General features: G+C 42.3%; 1 protein-coding gene across 1 annotated transcript in view; it reads right to left on the bottom strand.

Annotated features, from left to right (window-relative positions):
• Positions 1–8761: 8761 nt before the first annotated feature.
• LOC117946323 (zinc finger protein 516-like) overlaps positions 8762–12198 on the bottom strand; it is a 43832-nt gene continuing 40395 nt past the window's right edge. Inside the window, 2 exon segments of the mRNA XM_034874391.1 lie at positions 8762–9483; positions 9485–9665. Of these exon segments, the coding sequence (XP_034730282.1) occupies positions 9462–9483; positions 9485–9665 (203 nt within the window). The 3' untranslated portion in view covers positions 8762–9461.

The raw sequence follows: 12198 nt of genomic DNA, 5'->3' as shown, positions 1-12198 counted from the left end.
TTCTTAACTTTTCTTTTAAATGTGACTCAATTTAATTAAAGTCAGATGTGTTCATTCGCAGACTTTTTGCATAATTGCATTAGTTTGCATCTGTTTCTCATATTTTGAACTCAATGTCAAAGCCTTAATCATAAATATGCAGGAGTTAACCCAACTCGTGAGTAATGGTTGGGAAATGTTGTGTCTTTGTAAGTTTTATTAAATTGGCAGTTTTTACAGTGTACAGATAAAGGATTTACAAAAGTTATGATGGTTCACACCCATTGCTTTCCTGAACCCCCCCGCGTTCCTTTCCCCTGTCAGTATTTGCCATTAAATTACCATCATATTAGGAAAATGTGTAGCTAGAGAGGCTGATGCCTGATACAGGATCGGGTGACCTCCCTTTAGAAACACATGGGGAAAAAATCACCGCCCTTGAACAAGGTTGCAGACCATCACTAATTACCAGAGAGGAGGGTGAGGGGGGCTGGCTGAAACTGTCGTTTGATAGAAACACAATGCTCCTTCTTCACACAGTAATCTCCTCCACGTACAGATCTAAGCAGAGGAATGATAATAAAATGCCAGCGTTTTTTTTGTTGCAGGCTCTGTTATCCTCTGTGATTTGGCTTTGCTGGGGGAAAACTATAGCGCAGTCAGGTTCAAGCCTCGGAAGGAGAAGAAGAGATGAAGGGTATCGGACAGAATTTGTTTTAACAAGAAGGGGCCGAGGGTGATAGAACAGGCGTTGAGCCAGAAAAGAGATGACCCCCACCCCCCCTTTTTCTTAATCTGCTGCAATGCTCATGTCAATTGGTAAAGGGTGTGACCGATAGAATAGATTCCCAACTTAAAGGCTTTATACCCCCCTCCACCCCCTTTTTAATTCTCCTTCCCTGTTGTCTTCTTGGGAAGGAGCAGAAAAAAAACGAGTGTTAAAAAAAACAAAAAAAAACTGAAAGATCTCTGCCAAAAGTGTAACGTGAAATTTAAGCTGCCAGCATTAGCTGGTTAAGCATCAGCAGCAGAGTAATGAATGTAGAAGGGGAGACATATGAAATGTCATTAATGTTAATTCTAATCACTTTTTGGCTATTAAGCACAAATTAGAGAAGGCGATGTTAAATGTCATGGTCTGTCCTGGGATTCACATAAGAGAGGTTGGGGGCCACCGAATAGGTTCTCATTTACATACTTAAGATCCAACTTAATTCTCACAAGGGGTGATGGAAAATGAAGCTGAGCCGTAAACCGATGGCGGTGACACACGGCGCTGGGAAGAAAAAAAAACACAAACGTTTTCTGGCGGCTGATTCTTCATTGTTCGTGCTCAAGGTTATTTTCATGAGCTTGACGTCGGACGTCGTTCCCAGGAATAATTCCGCTCAGGCTTTTCCTCCCTCTGACTTTTAAGGTTTGTGCTATTTAAGACTAATCATGTCAATGTGAAGAAGAATTAATCCTGCTTAAAAATATATTACATGACTTGAATGTATGTTCACATCCCCCCCTGATTCTGTCTCTGGATATAGACTTTAGTTTGGTAGAGCTGGAGATAGTTGAAGTAAATAGTCATCTTGGGCTAGATATCAAGAGGAGTTCATTGTCAAGTTCGCTTATGTCCTCGCAAGGGCTTGTTTCTATGTAGGTACTCTGTTTCTGTCAAGCACTCCAATCCCGGGAAAAAGAAATCAAGGCGGTGAACAATGCAGCATTTTAAGTAAAGCTCGAGCCCCACAAAAACCATGTCATGTAATTCATTGCGATAGATAGATTAACCTCAGTGCACCGCAGAGGCCTTTGGATTCTTGTCCACATTGTTCTAATGGCAGCCCACGGTCTTTGGGAATATCCTGACGTTTTGCTGCTCTCTCTTTCTTTCCTCTGTGGCTACAGTTGACTGTGGGAGAGTAAATAACATTTGATATGCATAAACAGCCCCTTCCTATTCATTACTGTCAGAGCGTTGGAGTGCAGGAGGCGGAGGTCAGCATGTGAAGGTCCTCCTCAGGCAGGAGAAACGCCTGTGGTAGCTGTCAGTCCTCCACACCCCCACACCGCCGACACAACTCAACCCCCAGTCCTCCCTCCATCACCTCCTCTTCCTCCACCTCCCTCACTCCCCTATTAGCACAGGCTCCGGGTCATAACCTTTCCGTGGCATTTTGAGATTCCACAACCCTTTGATTAGTGCAATATTTACATATTTCACAGTGGAGAGGGCGTTCTTGTGTCGCAGACACCTGAAGTGTTGTAAATGTGTTTGGCCTTTTGCCTGGGAGATGCGGAGTCGGACTCTCTGGTGGTAACTGTAGTCAAGGCTGCCGCGCTCACATATACACCGTAGTGTGTTTTAAGTATATTTACCCCTCGACCGCCCACGCTGCCACAGCCGTTGCACATGTACAAATGCCATTTGGTCTATGATGTGGCCCTTATCCTCGAGGAAGGCCGTTTAGCAGCCATTAGAGAGGGATAGTGCTCCCTGGTGGCAGATATAGATCATGCCCTCTGACTTGGACGGCACACAGCAGAGCTACAGAGCATGCAAGAAGAGAGGAAGCTACACCAGAGGGATGACTACGGTTCATTCTTAGATGCAGCAACAAAGCTGGAGATACCAGAGAAACATGTACGAAAATGCAAGGTATGCTCAGGAAGAGTCATATAATATAGTGTACTGTAACAAGGATTGGGAACTAGCACTAGATGCTTGTTTTCATTCAAGTAATTTGATAACTGAGGTTTTGTTTGGAGGAAAATCAAGTAATTCTGGTGAAAATTAGTGCAGTCCATGTTTCCCTTTCAGCCCCTTTCTTCTGTGTCCCAGGGTCATGTCCTGATGGGGAGGTGTAGTGTTGTGTATTGCTTACTGCCATTCTTGAAACTACCACAGGATGGCACAAATGTAAGAAATCTGTTGGATGTCTGCCAGACAGTTTTAAGTTTGAAGGGTCTTTAGTCTTGCTGGGGGGGACCTTTAAGAATGGCAATGTCAGGCTGTCAATTTGTCAGTCCAACACTTTGTTCAACGCTAATCCAATCCACTTTATTTACGTAGCACGATAATACAGAATAAATAGATAACACAATAAAGCACAATAAAAAGATAAGGTACCCAATATAATCTTTGTATTGGGTACCTCATCTTTTTGATAGTCAAAAGCAATAAAATAAAAAGAAATTAATAGAAAACATAAAATAACTAAAATGCACTGCTAGCATAGGGTACAAATATTGCAAGTATACACATTAGATCAACACTATACCTGGGGTTAAAGGCCAAAGAAAAGAGGTTGGTTTTAAGAAGAGTTTTAAATGAGACAGAGAAGAGGCCGATCTAATGTGCAGAGGCAGCCCAGTCCAAGGTTTTGGAGCTCGGTCCCCTCTGAGCTTAAGCCTAGGTTTAGGCCCCGTCCGGAGCAGCTGGTCAGCTGACCTGAGAGAGCGGCTGGGGGGTGTAGGGGTCCAGCAGCTAAAATAGCTATTGGATGCATTCCTATCGAATTTGCCATTATAGTGGAATGTATTAAGACTGGGCTATGTTTGAAATAAACCACTAGGTACAAAATGTTGCCTAAACCCGTAAAGGAAAACATGTTTACAACCAGTATGAAATAGCCACAATCGAATGCGGTTTGCAAAGCTGTCATATCGCTTGTTTTGCTGACAAGCAAATGGGCTTGCTTGTCAGATTTGGTTTCGGAAAGTTCCAAAAATAGTCAGACACAGCCCCGTTAGATCCAACGTTGAAAAGCTGTGGAGGAACGGGGTTTCCTACGCTGTTCAACAGCGCAAAAAGTATTCATTTTGAAGCATACTGATGCCTTTACTGTTCCATGGAAGTCTAAATGTTGTCCAGGCTTTGTCACTTTGATCAGAACATGATTCTTATCATAATCATATCAAAATCACTTAAATATACACAGCATGTCTGCAACACGTTGTGTCACTCCAAAGATCCTGTCTCAAAGACCCATATCGGTTGTAGTTGCAACAACACTTGAATAAGCAAAACACATGCAAATACACGAGTTAAATGTAGATAAAACCGTGTGGTGACATGTCTTTAAAAGCAAACAACTGCTTTATTCTGCGACATAAAGAAGTAAAATGAGAAAAGCACATTATGCTGTGTTCTCCACCACACCTATCCATCAAATCGGAGTCCGCCTGACGTTCAGCGTATTTTCCGTCTCAGTCAGTCATTCAGTCAGTCAGCTTCTCTCTGCTGTGTGACAGAAAGAAGAGATGTCAGCGAACAGGTTTTCCAGGGAGCTCAGGGCCGTCACGTCTGCCTTCGCAGTGACTGATGAGGTTGGGAAGAGTGACGGGCAGCTGCACTCTTTTCTCAGCCCGCGGGCCTGCCTGGCATTAACGTTATGTGCCATGTTCTCAGAGGGAACCCGTCATTCACCCGTCGCTCAAATCGACAGACAGATGGTGCACATAGACACCGAACATGAAAGAGACTGGCAAAGCAGCAACGAATCCCTAGGTGGCCCTTCGTAGTTGAAGGGTGAGGGTTTCTCATCACCGTTGCTTGGCAGCTCGACTTCAACCGCATGGCCACACATGGACATCAAGGTGCCGACGGGCCCCGGACGAACATCAAAGTTGCTATCCATCAAACGTGTCACATCTTATGAAAGGGAACAGCTTGCAGTATGGCTCGGGTCTGGTCTGTTTTCACCTCATCTTCATGAATCATGACTACTTTCTACTGCAGGTCGTGGAGGTTGTGTGTGGAGCCAAATCAGAGCCACCAGATTTAACCCTTGTGTTGTCTTCCCATCAAAACTGAAAAACAACACTTTTGTTGAGTCTCAATTTCTTTCACTTTGTTGACTTTTTCATCACTTTTCAGTTTTAAAGTATTTTTGGGAATTTATGTTCAGTAAACCTCCTTTATAGGACATTATATCTATTGTTTGAGTTAGAAAAGCAGAAATTAGGAATAATAAAGACTAAATTAAAGTATGTTGATAGATTATCACAGACTGCAATATGTCAGTATTTTACTCAATACTATTTCAAAACCACTTTTTCAAATGCTATAAAATTGTATGAGACACCCCAAAATTACCCATGAAAGTAGAGATTTGTACTTGCCAAGAGATTTGTACTAGGGTGGAATCAATCATGTTATTTTGGGTAATTACAATTGGGTAGTTAAAAAGAACATTGATATAGGAAAACCGGTCAATTTGACCTAAGGACAACATGAGGGTTACGAAAATAGATGCCATATTGTCTAATGTATAGATAATCGATAACCTGGTTGTTTTTAGCAGTCAGAAAAGCAAGGATGGAAAGTTTGATCTATGTGTACTCGATGAGACACTAAAATCTGTAAAGGCTTTATTGCCACAATAAGTTACACTTTCATAGAATTTGACTTGGTGGCATGGTGCATACAAACATACTAACATACATTTTTTTTTCATCTAAATTGGAGATGTTCTGTAACAATGGCTGCGTTAAATTTCAAAACAAACAAGCAGAACCAGATGAAACAGCGCCAACAGGTGCCATTTTGTGTGTCTTTATTGTGGACATGACATTACATCTTTTTGAAATGATGTATAAAAGTGTAACAGAACTGAGAACGGCTCAGACGAGGTAAAGCTTTCACATCGGCTTGCTGGCATGAAAACTACACAGTATAAAAACAAAAACAACCCGGAAAAATCAAATTAAAACAAACGCTCCTGTCTGCCTCTGTCCTCTAATCCTTTTTGAAGTGATAATAAATACAGATACCAACCAAATACATTTGGAATAATAAGGTCTTCTAAGGTAAATTAATCATGAAGTTCATAACAAAACAAAAAAAAAGAAATACGGACACAAAAAAATACAACTTTAGAAGCATGATAATAACCCAACCAAAGAGAAAATGATCACCTGCCAGCCCCTCTGGGAGGGCAGCCGTGACTACCTACTGAACAAATCCTACAGTTTAGCAAAGACAAAGACTAAAAACAATACCCTTACATCTTTATGAAAAAAATAAGCAGTGCTGTGCCTAGCATTATCAAACTTTTTAATGGGGAAACAAAGCTAAAAAGCTGTGCCGCGAAGCCGTCACAGAACAGATCTTTTGCCATTAAAATCTATGGAATCACCCACACAAAAAGCCTCTAAACCAGAAATGACATCAAGGCCGTTTTATGGTTGCGCGGAGCTCTCGGCGTAGCCTACGTAAGTGGCCTGGTGTGTGCGTCGAGCCGGCGTGTGTGGTAGAGGGAGATGTGAGAGAGGTAGCGGCGAATGGCGTCGGAGCGAGCACTGACTCTAGAGTCATAGTAAGAGAAACAAAGTGTCTCCCCTGTGCCTTCTGACCACGTGGGAAATCTGTAGCAGGAGAAGGTAACCCTCTTCTTGATTTTATGTTGTTTATGGAAAAGGAGAACCAGGAAATAAGTGTGTGTGGGGGGGGGGGGCAACGCTACCAAGCCACGGCCGAGAGACTTGCGTCGCCGCGACGTGTTCATTTTTCATCCGACGCAGAAGCATAAAACGACCTTAAGCTGGCACCATGAAAAGACATTCTCAAAGAAACCTTAGCTAGGATGGGACAAAATGAGAACGGTTAAAGCAGTGACCTAGTCTAAGTGCACTAGTAATGCCATTTGGTTTCTACCGCTGTATATAAGGGTTTGGTAAGAGTGGATTACACATATACACTTTATATTACATACACTCGCTCCTGCTTCATAGTTTTTCTAAGTCACACTTCGGAGTACAAATTCATAACTGAGGAGTTAGTCTTAAAGGGAATTCTGTACAACATTGGTATTAGTACTACACTACCTCGAAGGCTAGAGTATCCGTTTTTTCAAGTATTTTCACTACCCACACCTTCAATGTACACATTTGTGCATTATTAGGCATATTCAAGCACACAGTGTATGTATGCATAACCCAACAACACACTGGTCTAGCAACCTTTTCATCATCATGGAAAAACTACTGAGATCTCAAAATAGATGGCAAGTACAGTACTGTATGCTCCGTCATCTTTAACAGGTTTGAATTTTGATTCTGTGCATACTAAAATCTCTCCACAGTTCCACTCTTGCTCTGTACGGCTTTTAACTGCCTTGCTGTTCTTCTTCTTTTTCCATCTCCTCCGAACGAAGAACAGTCCCGGCTTCATACCAGCCAATAAACTTAAAGGTATGGTAAGTAAATTCAATACACTTTTTGTCAAATTCAGTGAACACCTCCTCACGGTCACTTAGCTCTCTAATTTCTGTGTGTAAAAAAACGGCTTGTAATCGCAAAGGAGGTAGGCTAGTATACAAAGCATAGAGGGTGGCTGCAGTACTTATACAGTATGGAGAGGTTTGGATAGAATGCAAGTACACACACATAAATGCATACTCTCTCTCGCTCTCTCTCACACTCACACACATACTTGTGATAAGGCTGTGGCGGCTCTACGATTCACTTGGCTTCAAAATGTCTCCATCTAAACTCTCTGGAAGCCTGACATCCTGAACTCTGTCTCTCTCTCTCTCTTTCTCTCTCTCTCTCTCTCTCTATATGACCTCATCACTTTTCTTCCCAGAATGCAAACCTTCACATCGCCATTCAAAAAAAGCTAGACCTGACAGTATGAGGGTTTTAGTCTGCTTGAATGCTTTGGTAACACAATGAGCTCTTTATCTCTGGTAGTTTGTTCTGCTGAATGTGCATGCTCCGTAACAGCGGGCATGTTGCTGACATATGTTGATGTTTATTTTTAATTTATCTCTTTAAGCAACCGGTCACTTTTAAAGGAATACTTTGACACATTTTTGGGAAATATTCACGCAACTGCAGAGTTTTAAATAAGGAAAAGATCAGATTAAGACCACTCTCATGCTTGTCCACTAAAACTTCAGCAAGTGGCTGCTTAGCTTAGCTTAGCATAGCTTAGCATAGCTTAGCACAAACCGGAAGCAACGTTTGACCCCTCTGGTTACATAGGTGCTAAGGTATTTCGTGCTGCTGACAGGCTTCCTACCAGAGAGACTGGGTTGGTTTTGGTACCAAAGCTTTCATCTCTTAAAAACCAACAGGCCAGAAGGTCAGTGTTGCCCTTCAGCAACATGAACGAAAACGTTGCTGGCTAACACAAGTAGTATCATATTCTCTTTTGCAAGTGCACAAGTCGGAGTTTAATTGGTGCAATCCACAGCCGAGCTAGCATCGTCCTGCATCCCCCACTGTCAGACTAACTCAAAGTCAGAAGTGTCGGAAACACTCTCTAATATGATGGAGTTAGGGAGGAAAACTGCCTCCACTCAGTCCTTCCTCTTAAATGGACAATAATTGAATGACCATAAAATTGGTACGCTCATCTATATTGGCTATTAAAAACGCACACTCTTTTTAATGAGCACTAAAGCAGACACCCCCATTAATGCTCTCTCTCTCTCTCTCTCTCTCTCTCTCTCTCTCTCCCTCTCTCTCTCTCTCTCTCTCTCTCTCTCTCTCTCTCTCTCTCTCTCTCTCTCTCTCTCTCTCTCTCTCTCTCTCTCTCTCTCTCTCTCTCTCTCTCTCTCTCTCTCTCCTTCCTTCCAATCAACAGCTACACAGCCTCAGAGTGGTCACTGCACTTCTACCATTACACTCTGGACTGGAGGGAGGTGAGTTTTACACACTTGTGCATGCAGACACACACATACACACACACACACACACACACACACACACACACAGACAGATGCAAGTCTTCATTTGCAAATTGACTGTTGGTGAACTGCGGAGCATCGTTTTTCTCATCTCGTCTAATCTCTGATGATTTGTGTCCTGAGGAATGCACAAACTCCAATACAATAAAGCTAAGAAAACAAAAAACAAGAGGGGGGGAGCAACTACAGCAGCCATGCAATGTCACAGTCCTTGATCAAAACACAAGCAGTCGCATTCAAGTTCTGTTTTTTAGTTTTTTTGCTTTTCTTCATAAAATTGTTGCTTTTCTCGTAAAGCTGCGCTGGGCAACATCACTTGTTGGTGCCTCTTGAATGGCAGCAAAAAAGCAACTCTTTGAATTTTGAGGGCTTCTGTATTCAGAAATCCTTAAAAAGTGATGTAAACAACACACAGTCTGCCCAGTGTTGCCGACCTTCAAACTAAATTAGCAAAAAATCGATCCCCGGTGAGTCCAGCTTTCCTGCTGAGGGGACACTTTTTTGCTCTTCATTTCTTCTGTGCGGAGAAAAAGAAAAGTCCCACATGTGTGATCGAAATTCTTTCCGTTTGTACATAAGACACTCTTCTCTGCTGCTACAATTGCCTAGCACAGCTCTAACTAACTTTTAACAAAAACAACAACTACAAGAGCCTTCATTGTAGATAATTCTTCTAAGGTCATTAAAGGAGGATGCATGAAGAGGACTCCTCTGATTTTCAGGAGTGGCCATGGTGTTTTCAGGTTGTGTGATTCCCTGACTAGTCTGGTCCCAGATCCCGGTCTATCAGATGGTCTACTGTTGTTGTTGTTGGTGGTGGTGGTGGTGGGTGTTTGGCAGCCAGTGCTCCTCGCTCCTCCCGGCTCGATAACAAGCTCCTTGTGTCTGGGTACTGGCTGTTGTCAAAAGGCATATGGTGGACACTCTGGACGTGCGTCTTTAGGTTCCCTTTCTGAGATGCTCGGTATGGGCAGAGCTGGCAGAGGAATGGCCTCTCCCCTGAGGAAAACACACACAATACACACATTAGGTTGAAAGGTCCAGGTAGAGGCCAGAGAGGAAGGCATACACAAGATTTGGAGATGCAGGAGATTTAACAAAACACGACGGTGTAAACTCGGATGAGAGCTGCAGGGGATACAAAAAAAAGGAGGCAGACACAAGCAAACACACAGACATGACCCGAGACACAAGATGGCATCGGACTAGAAATAGGGGACTGTCATGCAGGACTAGAGCAGTGTCCACATTTCATTTTTGTTTGGCATTTTTTAACACCTAAAAAGTTGCTTTTTTAATCCTCAATTCAACAAATGTATTAATCCCACAAGTGGAAATTAATTAAGAGTGGCAACGGGCAACACATACACACATAACAGACCACAAACCTAAATATAGGCCTACCCCTATCGTTGGGGTTTTTACGGTTCCGATCCCTCAACCAATTCTTGAAAAACTGGAAAAATGACTTCAAAAAAAGGCTCTTTACTTTTAAATTGAAAAAGATTTCAGTGTAACAATGTGTTGATGTTTTAAATATATATAATAAGTAAACCTAAGTCACCTGACACACAACCACAATAATTGAACAATAAATAACCATTACACTATTAAAAAGTAACAACAAAATAAAGGTTTAGTTGGTATGGTAACCAGAGCCCAGAGGGAATATATATTTTAAAAGTAGCCTACATTTCTGCTAGCTACCTAACGATAGACTACAGAGAAAGTGTGATATTTTTACGTCCGTTTTGGAGCAGAGGGACTCAACACATTAACTGGAACCGAAATGAGGAACCGAAATTTGCGTTCTATTTGCGTTTCGGTACCCAACCCTATAAATAATAATCTGATAGCAATCTGACCCAGATGGATTCTTTCTTTCTCTTTCCTGCCATCTGGAAAAGCCACACATCCCCTGTCTGAACAGTCCTACTTTTGTATTTCTCTCAATCACCTGGGCCACCCCCCCCCCCCCACACACACACACCACATACTCACTCTACTAATTAGACTGACCTACAATGGCACAGAAACCTCTGCAGAAATATAAAAAAAATAGTAAAATAAATAAGTAGAAGACACTAAGCAACACACACCTGAACAGAACAGATGAGATTGCCATTTAATTGCACCTAATTATCATTTTGATAAATGGAAGAGTATCAAAGCGGGAAAACAAATGACTCCCCGTGCCCCTCCCGCACCTTTCTCCCTGAAGAAGAAACAGGGAAATATAGCTGTTATCATACATCATCAGAAACACAACAGAGAGAAAGAATGGCGAGGGGGGGGGAGGGGTTGACAAAGAGAGAGATAAAAACAAAAAAAGGCATAATTAATCACAGAAATCAAACAAAAAGAAAGAAAAACAGCTGGAGAGACGGCGGGGTTAGACGTGAGAGGAAAAGCGAGAACCTCCACGACATCGTCCTGCGAGGAAACATCGCTGACGGGACCGCCGCACTACATTATAATAAAGGTTATCGTCACCGTAAAGCAGCGTCAACACTACATCTAATTGGACCCCTCCGCCGCGCCTGCTCCCATCATTCATCGTGTGCGGTAAATCTGAGTCTGTGTGTGTGTGCGTATCTGTGTATGTACGAGAGATATGTGTGTGATTAATTAAGATGGAGACGCAGGGTGTAGAAACCGTCTCTTTCCGAATGTCAAAGCAGAAGAGATGTACTTCACTGTCTCAATGACATGATGAACTCTTTAAAGACATTAGAGAAACTACAGGCAATGGGTTTGCCATTCTTTAAGTTTGCTACGTGTTTGTGTGTTAAAAACCCATTTGAACAACACAATTGCTTTCATTATTTGTCAATTTGCCCATTATTTTAATGATTTGAATGTAAGTTTGTAGTAACTGCTTTTCTGAACTTTGAACTGATAGGCTGAACTGCTTAATTTCTAGCAAAAATAATGTGCTGTCACCCTAAGATACCGATGGGCACATTTCCTTGTACATATCTAAAAGGTGTAAGTCCAGCCCAGCCAAAGACCAAACCATGATGATGCAACCATGTTTTGATCAAATCTGCAAGAATGTTAACAGTATTACTATTGTATTACGGCTTTAAGTTAAATGTATTAAGTGTCTGGTAATTTCTTCTCAATTCATAAATAAACCACCACCCCTTCAACTCAAATAGAGTTTTTTTTTCCACTGAGACACAATGAATGACATGTATCCAGGATACACACACTAATGTCTGGTGTGATCCAGCAGCATGTGAGAGTGCCAGGTGTTAATGCCAGGTGCAGAAGGTGCCACATGTGACTGTTACACATGGTGAAAAAAACCCACACATACTCAAAAGGATGGAGGTTGGGGTGTTGACACAGACAAACATGCGGAGGTGAGACAAAAAAATAACATGCAGAAGCGATGAGGGAGCCCAGTGGTTAGCCATTGTGCCACATACTTGTTTGGGAGCTTCAGAAGCGGTGGTGTGAGCGTCAGTACCTCTGTGGAGTCCGTTAAAATCAAACCCAACTGTGGGGGGAAGAAGGAGGAGTGGGG

Source organism: Etheostoma cragini, chromosome 6 (assembly GCF_013103735.1).
Source record: "Etheostoma cragini isolate CJK2018 chromosome 6, CSU_Ecrag_1.0, whole genome shotgun sequence".
Lineage (NCBI taxonomy): Eukaryota > Metazoa > Chordata > Actinopteri > Perciformes > Percidae > Etheostoma > Etheostoma cragini.
The sequence above is the reverse complement of the archived record's forward strand: the minus strand, read 5'-3'. Positions and strand labels throughout refer to the sequence as shown.